At 36.3% G+C, this 12219-nt stretch overlaps 2 protein-coding genes across 14 annotated transcripts in view; one reads left to right on the top strand and one right to left on the bottom strand.

Annotated features, from left to right (window-relative positions):
* Positions 1–145: 145 nt before the first annotated feature.
* Positions 146–4721, bottom strand: hspb3 (heat shock protein, alpha-crystallin-related, b3). Of its 2 annotated transcripts, XM_087252609.1 has the most exons (2): positions 4180–4721; positions 146–483 (listed from the first exon to the last, which is right to left on the bottom strand). In XM_087252609.1, exon 1 carries the CDS (start codon positions 4636–4638, stop codon positions 4186–4188), a length of 453 nt encoding a protein of 150 aa, XP_087108735.1. In that variant the 5' UTR covers positions 4639–4721; the 3' UTR covers positions 146–483; positions 4180–4185.
* The window catches only part of arl15a (ARF like GTPase 15a), a 161754-nt gene continuing 151734 nt past the window's right edge, over positions 2200–12219 (top strand). For 4 of the 12 annotated variants that reach the window (XR_015490444.1, XM_087252600.1, XM_087252604.1 and 1 more), the window contains exon 1: positions 7120–7456. Coding sequence is in view for 7 of the 12 variants with exons in the window: in XM_087252600.1 (XP_087108726.1) it covers positions 7403–7456 (54 nt within the window). In the remaining 5 variants the exon portion in view is untranslated. 12 annotated transcript variants of the gene reach the window in all.

Genomic DNA, 12219 nt, shown 5'->3' on the forward strand with positions numbered 1-12219 from the left:
GCGTTGAATATCCAAGCGTGTGAGGTTAGCGTATACGCTAGCTAACTCCAACCCAAACTCACTCACTCACTGACCCGCAGATTTGACAACAACTTGCGCGCCCCTGCGGGAACCGTAAGCCCACTATTTTTCCTTCCCTTCACACCGGTCATATGATAAGCTGTCTGTCAATCAGCTCGCGTGATCGAAATCCCCAAAGCTGTGGAAAGAAGTCATTTCTTCATCAGTGGCGTTTACCGCCCGTTGCTCTGCTGTCTGTCCGTCCCACACCGACCGCAGTGTTCACTCACTCACCCTGAACAGCGGCGCCGAGCTCAACCAGTCCGGGTAATCGAGGGCGGAGCTCTGCAGCAGGCAGCACGAATCAAATACAACCAAGACTGACTGGTTTCAGCGAATCGGCTCGTCTGAAGAGATCTTTACAATGAAGTGATTCTTTACATCCACACTCGGTTACGTCATGGAGTAAATGTCCAGACATTTCTGGTAGAAGATAAGGACAAATTAGCTGAATATCACAAACAAGCTTTATTGGCCTGGATGCTGGCATTTAAGCAAACATTATTTGTTTGTACATTATTATTTGTTTGTACATTATATTGCAAGTACATTATTTGGAATAAGAGATGTATTCAATATAAAATAAACCTTCTTCCAAAATTGGTAATAAAATGATATTGTATTAGTTAGACAACTTCTAAATTTAAATGGTAATTATTTATCTTACAGTGAATTTTTAGATAAATTTGGTTTTCCAGTTACTCCAAAGGAGTATGCTATTGTATTTGATGCCATATCTCAACAGCTTCTTCATTTTATAAGAGAGTATGGAAATAAATCTTTAGAAGGAAAATATGTTAAAGAAAACCTTTTTTTAAGGAGATATTAATATTATTAAACAAAGTTATACTAATAAATATACTAGATATAGCTTGGCGTTCTTATAAAATAAATTGAATAAATAACAAAGTAAAAGAGGATACATTTAAAATTTTACAGTGTATATATATCAAGCTAAAGAGGTCTTAGAGAGATTTAATTTGGATATTGACTATTCCTGTGATTTTTGTTGCATGGAAAAGGAATCTATTGTCCATGTTTTGTGATTGTATATATACTGGGATTTTCTGGGTGGATTTGGAAAATTTTCTTAGAAGGAAAACAAATATTGTATTCAAGTTACAAAATTGTGATAGTTGCATTTATTAGGTAAATACATGTAAAAAGAATTACATTTCTAGTCCAATTCATTAATTAATTCATTAATTAATTAATCCATAAAAAAATGGACTGGATCAAATCCAAATTTTGTTCACTTCCTTCAAGATACTAAGGACTACTGCACAAGTTTGGAGAACATTGTTAATAAAAAAAGCAATTAAGCAAAGAAGACGTAATATTCTTAAGGAATATAAGATTTTGAATTACTGATTGTTTTTTTATGTTCACTCTGGCATCTATTTTTTGTATATTAATGGATAATTCTGTATTTGTTGTTAATAAAATGGTATAATGGTAGAAGATGAGAACATTTATGATTCTGTATATAAAATAAATACAACCAATAACAATTAAAATCATCGATAGGAAATACAAATAATAATTAATTAATTACCATACAAATTCTACATCTCCAAAAACATTTTTGTAGGATTTACATAAAATATAAACTGTACTTATGATATAACTTCTGAATTTTGTAATGATCATTTGAAATACAGCTTTTGTAAAAAAAATTATCTGGAGGGTGCCTTTACTGATCATCTTTTATTTCTTTTATTCATTGTACTTATTTTATATTATATTGGAACTATATTTGATTTGCTGACAAAATACTTTATCCTTGGTGGAAATTCTCACCAAGGTCATGGGTAATTTTAGTTTACCCAATTCACATAAAGTATGCCACATCTCTTTGGATCTCTTTGTGGGGGAAAACCAAAGAAACTTGTAGAAAATGAAAGAACAGTTTTCTTTTGATAAAGTGTTATGTCTATTAGTTGACTGTAATAAAAGCAGTTTTTACCATATCTAAAATTAAAAATAATAATAATGATAGCGAACAAACCAAGTTATCCATATTCCTGTCAAATTAAACTTAGTTAAATGTTGAAATAAAAAACTTTCTAGGTTTGCGTAGTTACGTCACTTCCTGTTTCTTTACCGCGCCAAGAGTTTGCCCGCGCTTCAATGCAAATTATTCGGTTGTTCTCAATGTGCTGTCCAAGCACAGGGACCGTTGCAGATTCTACTGTCGAAGAGCGCGGCGTAATGGTGAGTTCTGTCATCTAACGTTATTATAAATAACTCTTACTCATTCTGTAAGTTTTGTTTTCAAAAGTTCAATGGTAAAATGTTATAAAATGAGATATTCAGCTAACAACGATAACGTTATCTGTTTTGCTAGCATTTTAGCGAATACCACACGCGCCAAGAAGCTTTAAAAGTTTTTTTTTTGTTTAAATTTCGTTATATCTTGTAATTATTAACAAGGCAACATTGAAACAGGCCTTTAAACACAGTTCAAGCTAATATATTGAAATTGATTTGACTAATATCAGTCATCGACTACTATCAATCATCATTCAGTCAGTTGTAGTCAGAGCGTTTGTGAACTGGTTCAATCGATTCGATAGTAAGTTTAACGTACAGAACTATCTTGTTTTGTGACTGGATGCATAATATCTTCCATAAACTATTCTTTAAAACGTAGTTATCATTTTTATTATTAAAGAACTGCCATAATAACATTTAAAGTCGATTACAAAATCCTTTCCCACCTCAATAACAATCAGAAAAGAACAAACACAAAGCCCTGATTAGCCCCTGCCTAACTTCCAATTCCAAATTAACGTTAATTCTTACATTTTAGTTATAAAGCGTAACATGGTGGCTGCTGTGTTCATGAAACTGCATTCAGTTCTGGATTCACCCTGCATTCAGTTACACCTGTACTGAAATTAAAATACATTATGACACATAGAAGAAACATTACACCTGTATTTAAAGAGTGATTGTTTGTTTGCTGCTTTTATGTCCCCTGGTGAATTCTTTGTACTAAACAGGTTAATGCCAAGTTTAGCATCGCTGCGTTATGACATTGGCATGCAGAAAAACTTGCTTGTATTATGACATATTGAGATGTCATAGCAATAAAAATTAACCACAATCCTGGAGGAACAGTTAGCTACTGTTTTTTAAAGAAGATTTTTAGTGGCTCTAGGTCAGGGATTTTCATTTTTTTAGAGTAAAGTAGATTACCCTTGTGCGATGAACTCCCATTTTCGAATTATGAAAGACATCTCCATATAGATTCTTCTGTAGAGAATAATTGAATATTCATTTATTCATTCATTTTCTAATCGGCTTAGTCCCTTTATTAATCTGGGGTTGCCACAGTGGAATGAACCGCCAACTTATCCAGCATTTGTTTTATGTAGTGGATGCCCTTCCAGCTGCAACCCATCACTGGGAAACACCCATACACTCTCATTCACACTCATACACTACTGACAATTTAGCTTACCCAATTCTCCTGTACCGCATGTCTTTGGACTTGTGGGGGATCCCGGAGCACCCAGAGGAAACCCACGCAAATGCAGGGAGAACATGCAAACTCCACACAGAAATGCCAACTGACCCAGGCAAGGCTCGAACCAGCGACCCTCTTGCTGTGAGGCGACAGCCCTATCTACTGCGCCACCATGTCACCCCATAATTGAATATATGAAACATAATAAATAATATAAGTATGTCTCTACAATGTGATTAGGAAAATAAATATTTAGTTTCTGCAAAGTTAAACTAATAAAATTATATTATACATTTTATTATCTAATAAAATTAGATGTTTTATTTTTCTTTTATAGTAATATGCATTTATTTATCTTACATTTTATCTTTTTATATTTTATTAATCAAATTATTTAAAATAAAAAATATATATGTTTTTTCCACACTTCTTTAGACCCCCTAGCAATTCCTAAGAACCAAAATAAACACATGAATCACTTATTTTATTTTTATACTGACCACTTTTTGCCACATGTGTTAAGCAGGTAATCAAGCTAGATAGTGTTCAAATCTTTACTAGATAGCAGATATATATATAAAAAAAAAACATTCATCTAACACAGCACATGTTTGATCATGTCTTAATGATTGATTCTCAGTCATTGCCTTTCTTTAATCATTTGCTGGCCACCATCGGTCCTTGGTCTCGACCACCAGTATCCCGTCATGGCACAGCATTGCTTTGAGGTCTCCAGCATGTAGCTGACAGTCAGGCAGCTGATAGTGTCTTGTGAAACTCCGTGACACAAAGCCATGCTCGTCCATCCTCACCCCATGTCGACCTCTGATCAGCAGCCACCCCTCAAACACCTGTATGAGGATGTCTTCTGGTTTAAACTGAGTCACGTCCAGCAGGATCTGAAACATAGGCTCTCCTGAATCCTCGTCCTCGCTGTCTGCTTGAGCCCCCTCAGTGTCCACTTTAACAGGCAGACATTCAGGTCCTGGCAGGGCAAAGAGTCGATGATCTTCAGTGCTTTCTTGGAGATTTCTTGTTTTAAAGAGCTGTTGGTAGCGCACAGGGCTTGAAATCCAGTGGGAAATAGTGATCCCTTCTCCTGCCATGATGCTGGAATCAGAAAATCTTTTGGTTTTTTGTGTTGTAAATGTAAAGTAGCGCAGTACCGGTAGGACCAAGCAAAGCTATTAAAAGACATTCCTCTTCTTAGGTTTCTGGGCAAGAGACGGGGCAGACCATTTTTAGAGTAGGTGAAGAGAACTGATATGTTCATAGTAGAACGTCCTGAGCTTGTGCTCAACACATCATGCAGCTACCAAAAAGCATGTATTTCCAAATTAGGCATTATTTTTTTAAGAAAGGATGCATTAAATTAATCAGAAGTGGAGAAGAAAATAAATAAAGTAATTATTTAAATAATATAATAAATTAATGAATTAACAAACTGACAAGTCCATATTGTAGCCAACAAAGGAACTGCCACGATGCAGTTATATACGGCACAACAGACGAGCATGTTACAATAGGTTTGTGTGTATTAAATATTATGTATAGTAGCAATAGATACCAGAAGTATAACTATGAATACATAAAATAAATGCTTTTAAATTAAAACACCATGGGGTAGTCCAGCATATAAACTCACTTGCGACGCAATAAATCATGTTAAAAGTCACGTAATCATTAAATATGATTTTGCGCGTGTTGATTAGTGTCATTAAGCTTCGCCGGGTGTCGATGTTACTGCAGTGACATGCAGCGCGACACTCTGAGTGACACAGGTCACTGAACATGCCACTACCGAATAACACATGACAGTGAAAACAGGACATGCCACCGGAAGTGTCACGACACTCATTGGCATGTGCCAGTGGCATCTGTACGTCAGATGTCGTGTCACTTCATGTTAAAACTGCAGCTGGAGAAGTGGCAGTAAATACAATTACATTGTTAGAAAGGATTTATACTACAAATGTTCTTTTGAATTTTCTAATCAAAGACGCTTGATTTAATGTCATTTTTACTGAAATTTTAAGCAGTATTCAACTCTGACAAGAATTGTCAGGACTAAAGGAATAAATTGTTATAATGATTTCTAAAGGACAGTAAAAAAATCCAGCTGAAAATCCAGCTTTGCCAGAACAGGAATAAATTACATTTAATAATATTTTTAAATAGGGCCGCACAATTTGGAGGAAAAATCTAATTGCGATTTATCTGATCAAAAATGCAAATTGTGTTTTAAAATGTGATTTACTATAATTTCATGAATGAGCTGCATGTTTGATGTGGATTTAATAGCACAAAATATGCTACACAATGCTTCTGTTCAAAGTTGTCAGTTTTCATGACAAGTTAAGAGAATTTGTATTTTAAATTCAGTTAAATAAATTATATCTAAAATCTTAACCAAAGATCTATAAAACCCTTACATTTAGATTGTGTCACAGTTTTATATCCATTTAATGACTTTCATGGTACACTGACAATGCTTTCCATACACAATTTTAGATTTTACTTCACAGCACAAGAATTCTTATATTTAAGTGTATAATTTCTAAATACATTTATATTTATATATTATTTGTAATACAATTGTGTATTTTAATACAAGCAGTCATATATATGAACTGTACCTTAAATTTGGCATGCTCAAAGAAAACACTCTTTTTGAATGTATCAAACGAAACTCAAGCAACATGAGCATTTATGGCAATTATATAAATGTAAATATTATTCCACTTGCTTTTTGAGCATTGTCGAGTGAGTTCATAAACACCTGTGATCGGTCATTGTGTTCCCGCACCCAGAATGGGCTGCTATTGCATGGTTCTGCGTGGTTAGCGGTCTATACGGGGCTATCACAGCTGATTTGCGATAGAAACAGTGGAGAAAACTTGTGTAACAGCTGAGAGAGGAGAGGAAACATTACCTCACACAAGCAGGTCAAAGATCCTTTACTAAGTAGGAGCAAATACAAAACTCATGTACATTACAGGCCTTTAAGGTGCTTCACCCACACTTCAATCAGTTTAGTGCACAACTAGAGCATGTCGAATTTTTTTTTTGTTCTGGGAAGGCAGACGCTTTACAGACAGATATGGAAGATAAATCGCTGCTGCCACCCTGTGGATGTTTGGTAGGAGTACATAAAATATAGTATAGTTGCCATTGTTTATAAGTAAAAGAGTTACCAATTCAAACATCTTTTGTGGGTATATTATTAAGGCACCAGGACATTATAAAAATGAAATTTCTATTTCAGTAGTATTATCATTATGACCAGTAGCACTTTTTTAGTGATTATTACTTTAGTAACATTGTTTTGTATGCTCATTAAAATGTATATATATATATATATATATATATATATATATATATATATATATATATGATATTAAGAAGTCTAGTCCAACTGCTCTTTTCATTACCCTGGAGATGTGATTATTGATATAAACCTTCATCATTATAATTATTATTTCATAACTCATCATGTGTAGGTGTGTAGAAGTAACTAATCCAATTGGCAGTTTTATTTTGCAGTATGAGGCACTGAGCTGATAATCTCTTGAGACTGCTCTACTAATCCCCTTTAGTTGTTGTCTCTCTCGCTCTCCCTCTCTCTCTCGTTCTCTCTCTCTCTCTCGCTCTCTGAATATTCACCACTAGCTCTTGTTTATTTATGAATGGGCTATGAACAGAACTGTTTCCTCCTTTCTCCATTCTTTGATTTGAAGAAGGACCATTGATTCTCTGTCGTCGTATAGTGTGTTTCTGTGTTCCCTCTTCAAAGCTGTCCTCCTCCTGGCCTCATTCAGTTACTCTGGCTCGGCTTGTTTGTTGTCTGGGGTAACGCTGTTGCTGGGGACGATGTCAGAACACATTCAGCTCTCAGTAGCCCTGTGTAGGATTGGCTTTTACACGGTAAGCTGAGAAAAGGTTTCCATATTTTGCAGTGCATTTAATTAATTTCATGCTCCGCTTTGTTCCTTTTAGTCGATTATTGCTATTCGGATGTGTGTGCAAACTTATTAAGGTAGAATTATGCTGTGCAGTAATGCAACAGGTTACCTGAAGCTACAGCTCACATTTAACAATATTCACAATCTATGTGCTTCAATAGCTCTTTAAAGATCTGCATGTAAGATTACAGTATAGCACAGTGTAATACAATCTGTGTCTCACAGCTTCCATGAGCGGGTTGCAGTTCAAAAATGATTAATCTGTGTTGGATATTAGCGTCTGTTCGTCCCTAGGGGGGAACATGGTGTTGTGGCAGGTGTTTTTAACACTAACCCTCAGGTCAACCTCTGTGCTTTATGTCAAAAGTCACAGGGGAACCTTAAAAAGTAGGAGAAGCACAATCCTATTGTAGCATGTTCTTTTTTTGTCTCTTTGTATTTATCTTGCTATATGTGCTATATTTTTCATGTTTTGGAAATTACAAAATGTTCTTTTCTGTCATTAATACTAAAGAATGTGGGAACAAGAATATGTCTGTGATACCAGGCAGAAGTGATGGTACGTAATGATTTAATTTGGTGAAAATGGTCACAGTCTCACATATATTATGTATATTGTAGGTTATGCTCCTCATAGTTTGTTTTAATAAACTTTTGAAGTTGATTCAAAGGTTTGCATTAAGTAAAATTGTTGAAATCAGTATTTTATAAACACACATTAAAAGTCTATGTTTTTTTTAATCTAAAAATTAAAAAAATTAAATTTATATCTGTTATGGCATAGCTGAATTTTTCATCAGTCATTTTTCCAGTCATTATTCCATTATTCTACAGAAATATGCAGACATATACAAAAAATAGACTAATTGCAACATATTTGCACTAATATATATATATATATATATATATATATATATATATATATATATATATATATATATATATATATATATATATATATATATATAGGGGTGTCACAATTTTGATTTTTTAATTTATGCTCAATTTCGATTATCGAATCAAAAAATAGAATCGCCGATGCTGCCACGCCCCCATGTCACGTCAGCTTGGCTTGACAAGCGGGAAAAAAAAACAGGCTTGTTGAAGTGCTTGTTAAACTGCAGAAGCAGGAGACCCGTCGACAGAACTTAAACCCTCTCCTCTTTCAGTGAAGTCGCCGGTGTGTAAGCATTTTGGATTTCCAGTGAGTTATGTTGACAACGTTCGTGTTGTCGACAAAAAAAAACAGTTTTGCAAGCTCTGCTATGTACGTATTACGTACGGTTCGTCCGATAGACAACACCGGCATCGCGATCCTCCATCCATCCCCGTTGCAAATCCGCTCGCGAAAAGTACACACTCAGGCCCTGTTTACACTGTCTTTGTTTTTAAATGGCATTTTAGAACGACAACGATTTGACATCCACAGTGGCGTGTATCATTTCTGAGCAGCCCTCCTAACTCTATACCTCTGAAAATGCACATCACGTGACCACACAGACACAGACGCATACACAGCCAAACGTTCGAGACAGCAGGTCCAGGTAGTCAGAGGACTGCTTCAATCTTTCACTCATATGTACTTAGTCATTTTAGCGCACACCTCAGATACGGTTGGCTGGTTCCTGTTGGTTGTGCGTCTTTTTTACCGACGCCATTATAACGACACAGATCACTGCCTATTCACGAGTCCCGCAGAATAAGTGATTGACAGGTGGTAATTATGTGTGTATCTTGCCTTTATTCATTTACTGTATGATTTGTTTAGGGGTAAAACAAAGACCATGCAGGTCAGGTAGTTTAAACGGTAGGCTACAAATAGTTAATTGGTCATTAATTAATTAATTATTCATAATCGAAAATCGAATTAAATTGTGACTTTAGAATCGAAAATGTAATCGAATCGAGGATTTGGAGGATCGTGACACCCTTAAAATATATATATATATATATATATATATATATATATATATATATATATATATATATATATATATATATATATATTTTTTTTTTTTGGAGTATGGATAATTATTTGATAAAGGCCCCGGTGTACTTCAATTGAAGTTCTTTTTCATTCTTCGTTGGAAGCCAAAAAGAAGTTTGTAAATGCTGAGCGATGACAAACTGTTTTCGTTTGAAGTATACCGAGGCCTTAACTACATATATTTTGTCTAAAGTTTTTAACTATGTATTTTTCAGGATTCCTAGGAGTCATTCTGAACACATTTTTACATTCAGATTAGTGGTGGAAGAAAAAAATGCACGTGCAAAATGACTGTGCGGTCCTGCGTGGGCCCAAGCTACAAAGAGAAAAATAATATGCATTGACTGGCAGATTTTTGCATGGTGTCGAATTTGTTTCATTTGGATAAAGACAGACAAACTTAAGAATGTTAAAGACATAATGCTTCTAAGACATACACTTTTTGTCTGAAGTGCAACCAAATTCCTACTGTGCCACAAAGTGAAACTTTGAGTTGTGCTGCGCAGTGTGTGACCAGCTTTAGAATCACAGAAGAATGCAGACAGGGTGACATCAATGCAATGCAAGGGCACTGACTTCAACAATAAAAATAAAACAAAACATTAATCAATTAAATAATTGAATGATTCAACAATCGTTCAACAATTAAATATTTTCCTTCAGCTTAGTCTCTATTTCAGAGGTCGCCACTGCGGAATGAACCACCAACTATTCGAGCATATGTTTTACACAGTGGCTCTCCAGCTGCAACCCAGTACTGGGAAACAACCATACACACACTCATACTCTACGGCCAATTAAGTTTTTTTAATGGGCTCTATGCATGGCGGCGCGTGACCATTTTCTGGTAAAATTTAAGACCCCGAGCCAACTTCCGCCGATCGTACAGTACAGTGCTACAACAGGAGCGCTACTGATAAAAACAAGTAATGTTTTGGACAGTTGTCTTAATGTTTTATACCATTATAGCCCACTTATATATGTTTATATCAGCTACATAAATATGACATCTAAACGTTTAAAAGTGTAATTTCAAAGACGTGAGAACAGTACTTATAACTACCACTGCTGTGTTCAGCAACGCACAGCGTCAGAAATTGAACTCTTACCTTAGTTTCCACACGTTCCCAAAAGACAAAGTCGTGCAGAAGAGGTGGGTTGTTGATATTAAACGTGAGAATTTTACAGAAACAGAAAAAGACAAGAGTGTAGCTGACATTTTCAGTCTAGCAAACTGATAGAGGCTCGAGTGCCAACCGGATGCAGACATTTAAAGAAAGGAGCTTTTATGGCAAATAATAGTTTGTTTTCATTGCCTTTGAAGTAAAAAAAAACTGAACATTAATATACATAAACGTTTCTTAATAGGGATGTCCCGATCCGATATTAATATCGGAAATTCGTCTAATATCAGTCCGAAAACTATATCGGAGGGCGTTAAAAATCTCCGATATAAGCAGTCCGATACTCTCTAAACTCCGTTACAGCTATTCTATCCAGCAGCGTCCAGAGCCAGCGTGCAAAGCCCACGTGATCACAACACTGCTTGCTAGCAAACAAAGTCTCTAAGATTTAACATGCTCTTTACACTTAGTTATGGTGTATTACAATAGAAAGCTATTGTGACGGTAGCACACGCTAACGCTAGCAACATCTCTAACGTTACTAGTTTATTTACTTCACGTCAAGCGATCTTTACATTGTTTTGCATAAGGCTGCTAAGCAACATAAGGCACCGAATGGCGACGTAGCGCACATCGTGCGAGCCTCAATTCGGTCATGGCATATCGTGGTTCATCCAGTGTGATTCCTAATTCATCACCAGCGCTTCCCACACATAAGACTTTACCTCAGCGGCCCAGTCTGTGTGCATGAGAAAAGTCTCCGGCACAGACTCGCGGGCTCTGCTGCTGCAGCAGACCCACAGAGACGCGCTGGACACCTGCTCTGACTTTAGCTTTGAGAAGAGCGCGAGGACACGCGGGAAAAAAGCCTACAATACATTATCTTTTTCCCGGACATGTCCTCTATTTGGGACTTAAAAATGGCATTCAGCCAAGATTTCTAAATCGCCAAACATGTCCCGGATTCTGCTTTCTTCAGCTGCGTTTCTACATTTTATACGCAAACTTTCAATCTCAAACTCTCAGCAGCACCAAGATTAGAGAGGGAGCAGATTTGACCTGTCAGTCGTGCACATGGATAATAGGAGTGAAATAGTGGATTTATTATTCTTTATTTCATTTTTTTACTTGAACACTCTGAAAGGAACAGTGTCATGTAAAATGCTAAACATCTTTGTTGTTTTCATTGTCTGTTAAATTAGAATAAGAAATCATTCTGTTGCTGAGGGCCATTACAGTTTAAAAGAAAGAATGGTATTACTTTTGGGGCAGAAGGAAATTTTTATTAGAGACATTCCCATGTTTAACTCTTCTTTAAAAAGCCCAGAAAGATAAAGTGCTCTGAAGCAGGTCGCACACCAGAAGCGCCGCTCGGCGCCGCGACACGGCGCGTACATGACAGATTAAAGTATCGCACACCAGACGCGCACATTCGAATGATATTTAACATGAAACTAAAGCAGGTCGCACACCAGAAGCGACGCTCGGCGGCGCGCCGCGCAGCGCCACGTATTTTAGAATTCTAATTATAGGTTTCTATCAGGATACACACACCGGCGCCGCAAGTCGGCGGCTGTCGGCGGCGCCCGGCGACGGCTCAGGACGCAGTTCATT

Source organism: Danio rerio, chromosome 5 (assembly GCF_052040795.2).
Source record: "Danio rerio strain M-AB ecotype USA chromosome 5, GRCz13ab, whole genome shotgun sequence".
Classification (NCBI taxonomy): Eukaryota; Metazoa; Chordata; class Actinopteri; order Cypriniformes; family Danionidae; genus Danio; species Danio rerio.